Source organism: Dipodomys merriami, unplaced genomic scaffold, assembly GCF_024711535.1.
Source record: "Dipodomys merriami isolate MVZ:Mamm:240054 unplaced genomic scaffold, mDipMer1.0.p SCAF_31, whole genome shotgun sequence".
Taxonomy (NCBI): Eukaryota; Metazoa; Chordata; class Mammalia; order Rodentia; family Heteromyidae; genus Dipodomys; species Dipodomys merriami.
In genome coordinates, this window is record NW_027204604.1 from 3,144,847 (window position 1) to 3,159,415 (window position 14,569).

The window sequence follows — 14,569 nt, forward strand, 5'->3', positions numbered from 1 at the left end:
TATAAACAAATTCCATAACAAAATACAGGTTAATAAGAGAAAAATATTTTAATATGTATAATCACAGTGGCACCAGGGTCTTCAAAAATGAAGATTCAAAGACCAAAATAAGGCTGATTTTTATGTTTGGGTTTGATTAAATGGATAGCTATTTGGAAATGGAGCTGGACAAATAATAGTGGACTGAAAGGGGTACACTTCTGTTCAGATCGTCCTTCTGGCTTTCTGTTCAGATTCTTCTTGACCACTTTGTTCAGGATTTCTTCCTTCCAGGAATGGAGAAGTAGCCTCTGCAAAGATCGCCAAGGAAGACATGACCGGTGGCTTATTTATTAGATTTTATGGTCTGTTTTGTATGGAATGGGGAAAGTTCTAGTGTTATGACTTGCCTGAGGGAGAGGAATTCCTATATCTAACTTCCAGGAAGGATGAGAATTGAGAAGAATACCGTGAGGCCACCTACTTCCAAGGCCTTCCAAGGCCAAGATTGAAGAACTGGGCTTGCCAAGACACCATAAATTCCTAATTGTGTTCTCAACCCCATCACAAACCAAGAAAGAAGGTAGAGGTAGCTGAAATGTTGCTTAATCAGTGCTAGTAGTTTTATTCTGAATGGTAAACTATATTTCATGGAGATTTCATTTTCTGATTTTTATATTGATTCCTAAAAAGTAAAAAAAATAAAAAGAAATATCAGAGGGCTGGGAATGCAGCTCAGTGGTAGAGTGCTTTACTAGAATATATAGAGTCCTAAACTCCAATGCCAAAGGGGTGGGCGGGGAGAGGGAAGGAAGAAGGGGTTGGGGAAATAAAAGGAGGACTGGGAAAGAGAGGTAGAAGGGGAAGGAAGAGAAAGGGGGAGGGGGGAAAAGAGGAGAGATGAATAAACCAGGATATGTTGTTCAAATTTTCCCATGTAAGGTTTCGGCTGTCTCTTTCTCCACCTGCATTAGTAGCTTTCTATCACTGTAACAAAATGGAAGAGATACACAAAGGAAGAAAGACTTGTTTGGGCTCATGGTTTCGCAGCTGGCAATCCATGGTTACTTGGCTCCATTGTTTCTGGGTCTTTGGAGAGTCAGAGTAAGTAGGGAACACATAGTGGGACAAAACGGTGCATCTTGTGGCATCCAGAAAGGGACTAAAGATAAGACAGACAGCACCACCAGCAGCAGCACCTCCAGCCCCATGAGCTACTCCTTCCAAGTACATCCCACCTCCTCAAGTTTTACCTCCCAGTATACTGTTGTGTTACAAACACATAAATCAATTATTCAATTCCTATCAGCATTCTTCAGACCAATAACTTCCAGAAACCCCACCTTTAAACACTGCTGCACTGGGGACAAAAACTTAATACACGAGCTTTTGTAGAATATGTAGGATGCAAGCCATCATACCATCCTGTGACGATGTGTCCAAATCTTGGTGCACTGTTTCTCAAAAGAAATCATAAGCATATTCTGTGTTTGTATTTTTTTGTTCCGAATCTCATAACTGGGCATAAACAAAAATCCGTAGTGATGGATGGTTAGCAGTGGTTCATGCCTATAATCCTGGGTACTCAGGAGCCTGAGACCTGGGAAATCACAGTTCAAACCCAATCCAGGCAGAAAGGTCTTTGAAACTCCCTCTCCAATTAGCCAGGAAAAATATTAGACTAAAGATATGGTTCAAATGGTAGAGCAAAAAGCATAGCCAAAGCATAAAGATCTGAGTTTAAGGCCTGGTACCACCCCTTTAAAAAAATGTACACAGTGAATTTTCTATAATGGATATTCTTTTATATCAGCAGAAAGAGAGAGAAGAACAGAGTCAGAGCCAAGACAGAGAAGACTGAGACAGAGGCAGAAAAACTTATCATTCACAGACTCTTTTTGCCTTTCCTTTCGGTGTTTGTTATAACAGGGATACTGCTTGTGTTTGAGGCTTTATGAGACCCAATGCTATATTACCTCAGCTTTCTCTTCCTTGCAACTGTTTTCCTTTTTACAGTAGCTCATGTAAATAAGCTGATCCTACTTTGCATAAGCATGTTCATTTATATGAATTCTATTTTGATCTCAAATTGATTGAATACTAAAAAGAAAGTCTAGGAACAAGAGCAATGTGTTATGAAGGTCTCCTTTCAAAGACAAAAAGACACTAGATCCTAACCACATTCTCTGTTAGTAACAGGGGATTTTGTATTGCGAAGTGTTTTTGGAGAAACGTGTTTCTTTAAAGAAATATAGCAAGCCGGGCACTGGTGGCTCACACCTGTAATCCTAACCTACTCAGGAGACTGAGATCTGAGGATCATGGTTCAAAGCCAGCCCGGGCAGGAAACACTGAGAAACTCTTATCTCCAATAAACCGCTAGAAAACCTGGAGTGGTGATGTGGCTCAAGTGGTGGAGTGCTCGCCTTGAGCTGAAGAGCACAGGGACAGTGCCCAAGCCCAGAGTTCAAGCCTCATAACGGACAAAAATTACAATTTGAAGCCAGACATCGATGGCTCACCCTGTAATCCTAGCTACTCAGGAGGCTAAGATCTGAGCATCATCTTGGTTAAAAGCCAGGCTGGACAGGAAAGTCCTTAAGACTCCAATTAGCCACCAGAAAACAAGACGTAGTGCTGTGACTCATAGCAGTAGAGTGCTAGCCTTGAACAAAAAGAGCTCAGGTATCCCTGGGCCCTTGAGTTCAAGTCCTGCTACTGACAAATAAATAAATAAATAGATAAGTAGAAACGAGCTCCACCTAGTAAAAGCTTCAGCCACCAAGAAGGCATGAGCTCTAATACTATCTTCAACACCAGTTAATTCCTTAAGGATTCTCCCTTACAGTTGAACACAAAAGAACAGTTCTGGTTCACAAACATGGGCTGGAACTGTGCTGAGCTCTCTCTATGATTTGCCTTTTTTTTTTCATTGTCCCTCAGTATTCTATATCTGCACTACTGCTGTGCTCCGCCGTAATTAATCAGCATCTTGCTTGACTGTTTTCTCTCATCATACTGATTCCACCTCCACCTTTCTCTTTGTCCCATTCATTGTAACTCTGGTTAAAATTCTACATGCCTTTCAATCACTAACACAAGTCTCCATCCCCCCCCCAAAGTATTTGATGTTGATATTTGTCTTTTATATTATTTCAGAGAATATTTTCTTTTCTAATCTTGCCACTGAAGCTGGCCCCAAGATATCTTCTGGTAAAATACTTCAGTGAAAGAGTTTGGCTTGGAACTAGGAATTTTTCTCCATCAGTCCTGAATCCCAATCTCGTCATGAATAACCCTGCACTCCTACCTTACTATTGTAGAACTGACCTTGGCCTTTTCAGAGGGGACAAGAGCAGCTGATATTGTATTCTGACCTCAACTGTAGCTTCAACAAAGCCCAGCCCTCCCATTGCTAGTTCATTTTCCTTGCCCATTTCAGGAATCCCACCTCCTCGGAATGCACTGAATACATCCACCAACCATTTCCTAAGGGAGACCTTACCTAAGCTGCAGGTATTCACCTATGAACAAGTAACTTAATTCTTATCATCCTGTACCCCGTCTTAACACATATGGATGACTTACAGCTCAAGTTTATTAGAAAGAACATTGGAAGGCAGGATTTTAGTTCCCATTCTCAAAACTTCTGCCCCACTAAACAAGAATGACATTTTCTGAGTCTCAATTTTCTCACCTGCAAAGGGGGCTAATAATACAGTTCCCGCTCACCTTGTAAGGTTGCCCCTTGTAAGGATGAAGTAAACTAACATGTGTTAAAGTGCTCTGTAAAAGATACAGAAGTGAATGATTATATGCAAATGGTAAGAAGAGGTAGCTGAGCTCTTAAAAGAGCAGGTTTGACTATGTAAGTAGGTTAGTTGTCTCTTTTCAAAATGGGGCTGCTGGCAATTCTATCAGCAAGGGGCTGGAGATTTGCATTTGACAGCAATTCAACCTCAGAAATTTGCTTTTACAAAGGATTCTACAAAAAATGTATGAAAACACTAATAGGAGTTGGTCTAACTATCTGCCGAGTGTTTCTTCTCTTGAAGACATTATTGATGTAAAAGCAAAACAAACAAAAACAAAACGTTACCTCAAAAGTACTCACTGATTTTTTTCCCTAAATACCTTACATCTTGAACACTTTGCATGCCTTTTAAATATACCTGGAATGTGTATAGTATAAAATCAGATAGGTTTTCCAGGATTATCATTATGGCTCAGCGTGATTTTTTTTAATATAGAGAGTTAGAAGACATTGTCTGAGAGAAAAAAAAAAAATTCCTGAGGTTAAACTTGCACATGAAAGCTTACTAAGGAATACTCTCCGTCCTAAACACACAGACAGTCTTCTTGTATTGCCATTTAGATCTATCATTCTGATTGATCACTCTGTAGTTGGCTATTATTGGGCCTAATTTAACCCTATATACTCACACATCCATCTACTCTGTCTATTGCACCTGACATCCAACAAATTACTTACTCATGCAAATAACGACCTAAGGCAACCTTTTAGGATATTCGTGTTTAATTATACAAATGGTTCTTGATAAATAAGATTATACATCTTTCCATATGTTTATTCCCTCCTTGATGAAAGAAAATTTAATTTTCATGCAGATTTAGTGGAGATGGTGTTGAAGAATTGCTGAGCTTTATGTAGTGTGCAGATCCATCCGGTTTGCAGAAGTTGACAAAAATCACCCAACTTCTCTGGCTGAAACCATGGAAACTTGTGTCACTCTGAAACCCTACAGGGCCCCTGCTTGTATGCATGGTCCTTCAGGATTATGAGGCTTCACGATCGACATTAGTCACATTCTGTTGTCTTAAGTTGCTTTCAATTGATGAATTTGTCGCCATTCTGCTATACCTTGCTATTGACTGGTCTTGTTGTTGTTACTCTTTGGAGGTCTGGTCAGTGAATTCTGCAGGAAAAGCCTGGAGTAACTGGACACGGTGTAGAACGGGGCCAGCCCCTCCGGAAGGTCTCAGAACCCCCACTTTCCATGCAATCTCCTCTACTCAAGCAGTGGTCAACATCAGCATCCCTGCCAAGCCCAACGGGAATGTCAGTCTCTACAGACTGTTCTCCAATGCCAGTGGATCACAGACTGTGGTGAGCTAAATCCAGAACTAATTCACCTTAAAAGTCATTCCTGGGCCTGGAAGCATGGCCCAAGTGGTAGAGTTCCTGCCTTGCAAGCAGGAAAACAAATTCAATCCCAGTACGGCCAAAAGAAAACAAGCACACAAAAAGAATATATTCTATAATAACGAATTTTTTTCAGTTAGTACCATGATGCTCTTGCTTTTTCTTCCTCTCCAGCCTTCTTTCTTCCTTCTGTTCTCAGCTGCCCTCTGAACTTGGTGGTACAGTGATCACTCAGAGAGGAAAAGATGAATTTTTTTAAGAACCATGCAGAAAATGTGGAAACTCATTAAGAGAAATGCTAATGGTGGGATTCAAGACTCCATAAATGTGAAAGATAATCAAATTGATTTTCTTTATAAGTTAAACATAGACTGAGCACATACTAAGACACTAACAAATAGTAATGATGGATAGAGTAAATAGTAATACCAAAAAAGAAGTGAGCAAAGGCAATTTGATGAGTCGCCATTCTGATGTATGTTTTGACATACACACGTCCCTCTAGCAGTGAACATTTAATGTTTGGGTTCATTCAAATGTAGCCTTTTAGAAGAGAGAGGAGAACCATTCCCTCTGCCCATCTCTGGCTCCATTGCTCGTTTCCAAGGAGACATATACACAGTGCCTGTTGTGTTTTAGCCAAACCCCTGGCAGGAGGGATGATAAGAACCAACGAGGCCACTTCCTGCATTATTAACGTGAAGAGACTGAAAGCCAGATGGGCAGTCCTTCATCTCTGTGGCATGGCCTGTGCCATTGTCACATTGCTCATGAACGAAGTAGAGATTATAATACTCTGTTCACACATACCTCATATACAGAGCTTGTACAGATCCCTGTATCACATTGTAAATTAGTTTGGCCAATTCAGACACTTTGGCCAAGTATGGAGAAATCCTCTGAGGCCAGAATGTCAGGTATTGGAACACAACTTCAAGAGCTGATTCACATACAGCAAAACCTTGTATTGAATGTTAAAGGGGTATTAGCATATGTTCAACACAGCTTCGTACCTTGTAAATATAGATCGTGTAAATACAATCAACCCTTGATTATCTAAGCTTCTAAAGTCATAATATTAACAAGCTAAAATAATTTCTGTTTGAGGTGCATTGTATACACTTTTTTCAAAAATTACAGGTAGCTCTTCTTAATCATGTTACTTATGTTGATGCAGAAATTAACTTCTAGTTTCTGACTGCTTCTTATCCAAAGAGTATTTATTTAAGTCACAACTAGGTTAGAAGTTTGCTCAAAAAAGTTTATAATTCTACAAAGACAACTGGTTTCATAAAAATGAATATCCTCAAAGGAGAAGGTGAACTTGTAAGACCATAAGTATATATACCAGTGTCTCTCACATTCATCCTAGGGGATTTTTTTTTTTACCTAGAAAAATGACATGCAAGTTACACTGGCAGAGTACGAAAGCTGGTGATCAGAAATATTCAAATCAGGTAATTAGATTTTTCTGGAAAGACAGCATTCTGAATGTTGCATATACCTATTTTGATAATTATGTGTTCTGCACCATTTTGCAATACTTTCTAAGGTAAGATGACAGATAGAGTTGTACCTTGTAATCTCTGTGCTCTTGCTTCTAACTTCTACTGATCTTTTATATTGCTTGCATCAAGTGGATTGGTGATTCCTGTAGGAGGAATGCTGTACTGGGCCCCCTATTGCATCTTCCACAGTCCCCCGCTAGGTGGCACACTGATAAATAAATGTCAATCAACTGTCTTTGACTCCTGATGCCTCACATTGCTTTCTTTCCTCCCAGTTGTCAGAAGGCATGGCCACCCAGCAGACTCTTTACAACCTGCAACCCTTTACCACATACTTCATTGGAGTGGAAGCCTGCACCTGTTTCAATTGCTGCAGCAAAGGCCCAACAGCTGAGCTGAGAACCCATCCTGCTCCACCCGCAGGGCTACCCTCTCCACAGGTCCAGATGCTGACTTCAAGGACAGCGTCCATCCAGTGGAGCAACCCCCTGCTAGCCAATGGTGTCATTCAGAGGTAGTGGGTCAGCAGAAAGGGGGAATAAACCAATTGGACATATTGCCACCCATCATTCCCCAAGAAGGGCTTACTTCATAAGCAATACCTATAGCAAAATAAATCCATTTGAGCGATAATGTTACCCGTGATAAGGTTAACATCATAAAAGCAGCTAACGATAGAAAAGTAAACAACAGAATCACCTCTAAATAAGGAAGATGATGCAGTATGTTCGTATTCATGAGGAAAATATACTCTTCTTTATGGTTCTTTGGAGCCCCATGTTCCATAGGCAAAATAAATGTCTGTAGTTAGATGGGACTTGCTCTGCTCTGATTCAAAATGTGAGAATGAGCCCTTGTTTGAAAGAACAAAGAAACTACTTCCCTGAAATATTCTGGAGGATGAGAGAAATGCTTTATTCTAAACAGAGAACAATTACCATTCTCCTCTCGAACAAGACAAATCCCTTCTATGTACTAAGCAAAAAGACTAGCTGTTGGACAGCAAAGTCTGTGAATGTTGGTTCCCTTCCCATCACTCTGGTTTGCCATATTAACAAAGTGCTTCTGAGATCAGCTTTCTGCAAATGAAACGTTTAAAGAGCTATGCTTCTATGAAAAAAAAAAGTCTTCTCCTAAAAGAAAACCAGGATTTTGGTGTGTGTGTGTGTGTGTGTGTGTGTGTGTGTGTGTGTGTGTGTGTGTGTGTGTGTGTGTGTGTGTGTGTGTGTGTGTGTGTGTGCGCGCGCACGCGCACACACGCGTGCACATGAGCCAGTCCAGGGGTTTGAACTCAGAGCCTGGACGCTCTCCCTGAGCTTTTGTGCTCAAGGCTAGTGCTCTACTACTTGAGCTCCACCTCTGGGTTTTTACTGGTTAATTGCAGAGAAGAGTTTCACAGACTTTCCTGCCCAGGGCTGGCAGGTACTCAGATCTCAGCCTCCTGCATAGCTAGGATTGGCATCCAGGTAAGAAAAGCAGTTTTGGATGTGAAGGGTAAACAAAGGAGGAGGCTGCAATGCTTGGTAAGAAATGTACGCATTATCCTGCCCATGTAATTGTAACTCCTCTCTACAATATGTTCACAAATAAAATTAAATTAAATTAAAAAAAAAAGAAAAGCAGTTTTAAGAGCGAACAAAACTCATTCCATTGCCTGTCTTTTTCTTTGTGTGTTCGTGTACATTTTAGGTATGAGCTCCAACTGTACGTGGCTTGCCCTCCAGACTCAGCCCTGCCCTGTACGTCCACCCACGCAGAGACAAAGTACACCGGGCCAGGGCACAGAGCTAACCTTAATGAACTCCAGCCGTACACCACCTACAAGCTGAGGGTGCTGGCCCACAATGAGGTGGGCAGCACCGCTTCCGAGTGGATCAGCTTCACCACTGGAAAGGAGAGTGAGTGCAAACGGCAGCTGCCATAGCCAGCGAGCAAGGAGGAGGTTGTTTATGTCTTGGTGATTACTGGGGTTTCAACTTAGGGCCCAAGACTTGCTGAGCAGGCCCTAGCTACAGCTTAGAAACCATTTTCTTACAAGGATTAAATTCAACCACATGGAATGCTACTGGACCTTCATGAAGATGACTGTGGGATTTAACACTCTCGAGGTCGAGGGCAAATTCAGGAGGGTTTTTCATGTTTAGAAAAACAGTCAAGTGGGCTGGGAAGGTGGCTCAGTGGTAGAGTGCTTGAGGCCCTGGGTTCGATTCCTCAGCACCACATAAGCAGAAAAAGCTGGAAGTGGCGCAGTGGTTCAGGGGATAAAGTGCTAGCCTTGAGCTGAAGATCTGAGGGACAGTGCCAGAGTTCAGGCCCCATGACTGACAAAACAAAAACAAAAAGAAAAACAGTCAAGTGAAAACCCCAGTTTAGAACATAAACAATGGGAACAGGAAAATAGATAAGCAATTATAGACCACCTCTGTTTCTTACTTAAACCTGGACTTGTCTTTTATTCACTTTAAGTCTTTTCTAATCTATTTTATTTTTAGTATGTATTAACTCAAGGCACTAAATTCAAACCCCAGTAGAGACACAAAAAAAAATTTAAACCCTATGTATTTATTAAATCTATGCCTCCCATAATAACCTTCATGTGTGGGACAACTTGGTGGTTGCATTAGGAAATGGGTCACATTTTCAGAGGAACTAGTTTGTTACTGGCATCATGTATTTTATAAATAATTCTCTTTTTTTCAAGCTAATTTGCCTTCAGTTGAATATAAATCTTCCAGGTCTTGTATAACACATCCCAAAATTCTCTCAAGTATCCTCGGAAGTGAGTTTTCCACTTTACAGATGTAGAAAGTTAGTCTTAACCTTGTTTAAGACCTTGAAATCAAACAGGGCAGAGCCCAATCCTGAGCTCCTAAAAACCACATGACAAAAAACATGTCTGTTCAGTGGAACCCAAGTCCCCAGAGAAAGTGTTCCGAGAGTGCTCTAACCAAGGCCACTACAAAGGACATTATATTCCCAGCATACCTTTGAGGTACAATACTTATCCCAACTTAAAACTGAGCAGGGCTCTGGGTGGGACACTACAGCATAAACCATGAGCTGAACTGAGCCTCCTAGATTTAGACCAGTACGTAGCAGTGACTTAGAACCAGACCTGCAGCAACTTTAGCCAGGTCCATATGCAGTAAATGAGCAGAAATGATGCTTTCACTCATTACCACCAAGCTCACCAGCACTCTATAGACTACTGCGTTCCTCTGGTCAACCAACGCTTGTACTGAAGATTTCAGACTTTCTCCACCTTCCTCAAACCTCCAGCTGCTTCTGGCCCTTTGAACCCACATACCCAGAATCAGGCTCACTCACCCTCCTCTCCATTTATCTTCTGCAAACTCCCAAGCCTTGTAATTCATGAGGATAGGAGAAACCATGAATCAGAAACTTCCTGACTGCCTTCCTACCCTAGACAAACAGCTTCCCTGCTTTTGCACAGTTCCTGCCAGAAATAAGCAAGGACCCATCCTTTGTGTATGCAAAATTAATCTGTCTATGTGTGTGCCATCTCCTGTCTCCTGTGGGTACCATCCCCCCCTTCCATCCGTAACTTCTCGGCCTCCGATGTGTGTGCCACTGCTGCTCCTCTGTGTACATTCCCGGCTCTCGTGTGTGCAATCCTCTGTACTACTGATCAAGAGCCAGCTTCCAAGCACCGCTATGGGGCATTCAAAAGTGAATGAGTAAATGGTGCTACTCTAAATAAATGTGTCCTGATTATAACAACACAATGCGGGCTTTGGAGTTCCCCGTGGGCCTGGCTTCAAATCCTTGACCTGCTACCAGCTGGATAAAAGGCAGGATACTTCATTTCCTCGCTTGAAAAGTTAAGAACCACTCTTCTCAGAAGTGTTCTGAGGATTAGATGTCAACTGCCAAGGGCATAATAGCTCCTGCCATTTCCTCAAGTTCCATAGATGCAAAGTTCCTGATTATTATGAAAGCTTGCAGTTTTCACTCAGGAAAGTCTCCAAATCCTATAAGACAAAATTCATTTCCTTCTTTCTTCCTTTCTTTCTCTTCCTTTCTTCCTTTCTCTTCCTTTCTTTCCCTTTCTTCCTTTCTTTCTCTTCCTTCCTTCCTTCCTTCCTCTCTTTCTTTCTTTCTTTCTTTCTTTCTTTCTTTCTTTCTTTCTTTCTTTCTTTCTTTCTTTCTCTCTTTCTTTCTTTCTTTTTGTCAGTGGGGCGTGAGCTCTGGGCCTGGGTGCTGTCCCTCAGCTCTTCTGCTCAAGGCTAGCACTCTACCACTTGAGCCACAGCACCACTTCTGTTTTTCTGGTGGTTTATTGGAGATAAGAGTCTCACTGACATAACGACTTGTACATCTCATTGTTGCAATGGGTCCACCTGTATCCCTATTTAAACGATTTGTTTTTACCCTTCCCTCCACAAATTATACCAACATCAAATACAGTGAAAACAGGGGTTATACCATGGGGAAGGGACATACAAAGCAACAAAGAAATCATCTTATAAATATGTTAGAAACAATCGCAAGAAAGAAAAAACATTTGAATCCTTATCTTGGGGTTCATTTCACCTAACATCAACTTATCTGACCTTTGGCCAGGGTGGGGGGTGGGGGTGGGGGTGGGGGTGGGGGAGATGGGAAGGGATGGGAAGGGGAAACAAAGGAGGAGGCAACAATGCTTGATAAGAAATGTACTCATTATCTTGTCATGTAATTGTAACCCCTCTGTATGATATTTTCACAATTTAAAAAAAAAAGAATAATTTTTTTCCACATGGAAAAAAAAAAAAAGAGTCTCACTGACTTTCCTGCCCAGGCTAGCTTTGAACCGTGATCCTCAGATCTCAGCCTTCTGAGTAACTAGGATTACAGGCGTGAGCCACCAGTGCCTGGCTTCATTTCTTTCTTAATAACTGCAAGTTCACATTCTCTCTCATTCTTTTTCTCTTTTTCCTCCCCTCCTTCCCTCCCTCCCCCTCTCTTTCTCCTTTCCTACTTCTCCCCCCTCTCTTCTCTCTCCTCTCTCTCTTTTCTCCTCCTCCCTCCTCCCTCCTCCCCCTCATTCTCCCCTCTCACCTTCCTCCTCATCCTCCTCCTTCTCCTCCTCTTCCTTCCCCTCTCTCTCCCTCCCTCCCTCCCTATCTCCCTCCCCCCTCTCTCTCTCTTTCTCTCTCATTCCCCCTGGGGATTGGCCTGGCATTTGCTAGGCTGGAGCTCTACCACTTGAGCCATGCCTTTAGACCCTTATTTGCACTTCAGAATAAGGTGAAGTCTTACCTTATGCCCAGAATGGTATGAGGTATGACCTTCTTACTTACATTTCCCATGTCACTGGGTATGAGAGGCATGAACCACTGTACCCAGTCACTGGTTGAGATGAGGATCTCACAAACTTCTTCAGCTCTACCTCTCAACTAGCTAAGATTACACGCCATGGAACTGGGGCACTACACTCAGCCAGCTCTCTTTGATGTTCTATAGAGAGAAAAATTAAACAGAGGGAAGCCTGAAAACAAGCATAATAGTGTGTTTTATTGTGATATTAGGCAGGATTCATGTTGGAAGAACACAAATATTTAAAGGGGAAGTGATAACTATTGATACTCACAGAAAATTTTCTGTATAGTTCTCTGAAAATCTATTACTTTAAAAGATAATGATCATTTGGATCTTGAAAGTTTAATCATATTATTATAAAACACTGTATTATTTTAGTTCCTTTAAAAAATTATTAGTAAGTAGCTGTACCAAGCGTTTACAATTCCCTCAGTCAGGTTATAAGTACCAAGCATCTTGATCAATATCACCTCCGCCATCATTCCTTATGTTATTACATTTTCCTAACACCAGAAGCATCTGGATTTGTGTTGGGTTTTGTTTCATTGTGCCAGTACTGAGGCTTCAATTCAGGGCCTTTTGCTACCACTTGGCTTTTTTTTTTTTTTTTTTTCTCATAGCAAGTGCTCTAACAGTTGAATCATTGCTCTATTTCTGGCTTTTTGCTAGTTAATTGGAGATGAGAATTGCTCAGATTTGTCTGCCCAGCCTGGCTTTGAACCGCAATCCTCAGAGCTTAGCTTTCTGAGTAGCTAGGATTACAGGAGTGAGCCGCTAGTGTCTGTCATGGATTTATTTTTAAAGAAAGCACTGATTCATTCACACCACTCACTGTTTTCTTAAGAGGCAATGTAATATAGATGGATCTTACATCAATTCCTTTCTAAAGGTATTGATTATTTTGGAGAAAAAGGAATCTAATGAAATTAATCTCTTCAGACTTGACAAGGTAATATGGGATCATTTCATTTGTTTTGGTAAAAAATTATTCATTTTGAAGATGAGCCCCATTGAAGGATTTCTGTTTTGTTTCAGTGAGAAATTTGAAAATGATATGATGAGAACACACCTGTAAAATGCACACAACATTGCTTCTGTATCTGATACAATACTTAGAAGACCTGAGCTGGATTATTATATACTAATGTACGATGTTATTGATTGATTAGTCAAGGCAATGAATTATGATGTTCAAATTGCTGTTTGCCAGGCTTTTTAACCATCTTAGAAAACAAACTAACCATTCAAGAAAGAGCTTTAAAATAAATGGGTGCCAAAAGGGCATAATTCACCATCTAAGCAGTTTGGTTTAAAGGGAAAAAAATATATTAACTTCATCTAGTCCTTGGGGCTTCATAGCAATAAATATTGATTTGATATGAAAAATAGCTACCTACTGTAGTTAATAGTGTTAAGGACAGTTTACCTGTTAAAGGAGGGAAAATGTAACGAAATATGAGCTCCAGGGTTATGTGGGTGAGCAGATCCATTGTGTGTTAATAGTTTTATTTATAAAACACCACTCTCCATTGATTTTCCCCCCCTTGGGAAAGCAATTGCAAAGGAGCTGAGAAAGCATTCCACACGTGTTCTCATTGGCTTTTATTTCACCCCAATGTTGCTTTTTTATTTTTAAGAGGTTTTCATTGGTGCTGAGCTTGGAGGGGGGGGTCTTTTATTTTTGCACATAGCTAAAAAGCTCCCTCATCAATCCCCAAAATCGAAGTGACCATTTCTAGAGCTGCTATCTTTCTCCCAACAGTGCCTCAGTACCAAGCCCCATTTTCAGTGGACAGCAACTTGTCCATGGTGTGGGTGGACTGGAGTGACTCCTTCCTCCTGAATGGCCGGCTCAAGGAGTACATATTAATGGATGGAGGACAGCGTGTGTACAGCGGCCTGGACACCATGCTCTACCTACCAAGGACATCAGACCAAAGTAAGTTCCTGTTGCTGGGAACCAGTGGTTCACACCCTGCAATGGTAGCTTCTCAGGAGGCTGAGATCTGAGGATCATGATTTGAAGCCACACCTGGGCAGGAAAGCTCAGGAGACTCTTATCTCCAATTTACTACCATAAAGCTAGAAGTACAGTTGTGGCTCAAGTGATACAGTATTAGCCTTAAGCAACACAGCTAAGGAATGGTCCAGACCCTAGGGTCTTAGGAGACCTGAGCTGGATTGAAATCAAACAAGAAGTTAGTTTCTGAATCCCACTACTTAGTATGTAATGAGTTTTGTTCCCCAGCTTTGTGATCTATAAACCCTGAAAGGTGCACAGCAAATGCTCGTCATTAAAATGTCTTGGTATAAGTGGCCACTTCTTGTGGAAAAATTATAGCTCAGAATGGAAATGCGTCTTCCTTCCCATTTGCTGTTTGATGCACTGCAGTTTAAAGCAGGTCCCGGGGAGGGGGCTGACTGCACATATATGTCCTCAGGAAGAAATCAAACCAAAATGCAGGCTGAAATCACACCGCCTCATCACTCGGGCTCTTGTAGCTCGGATTCCAAACAGCCCTACGAGATAGTGACCATGTCCTTTATCCTGTTGTCTTATTTTTAAATTGAAATAGGGAACTACTTTCTGGTAATC

General features: G+C 41.3%; 1 protein-coding gene across 1 annotated transcript in view; it reads left to right on the forward strand.

Annotated features, from left to right (window-relative positions):
* Positions 1–14,569, forward strand: part of Ush2a (usherin) — a 640,266-nt gene that overhangs the window by 613,448 nt on the left and 12,249 nt on the right. The window contains exons 64-67 of the mRNA XM_070041435.1: positions 4,901–5,107; positions 6,927–7,165; positions 8,341–8,549; positions 13,736–13,912. Of these exons, the coding sequence (XP_069897536.1) occupies positions 4,901–5,107; positions 6,927–7,165; positions 8,341–8,549; positions 13,736–13,912 (832 nt within the window). The remainder of the gene's footprint in view (positions 1–4,900; positions 5,108–6,926; positions 7,166–8,340; positions 8,550–13,735; positions 13,913–14,569) is intronic.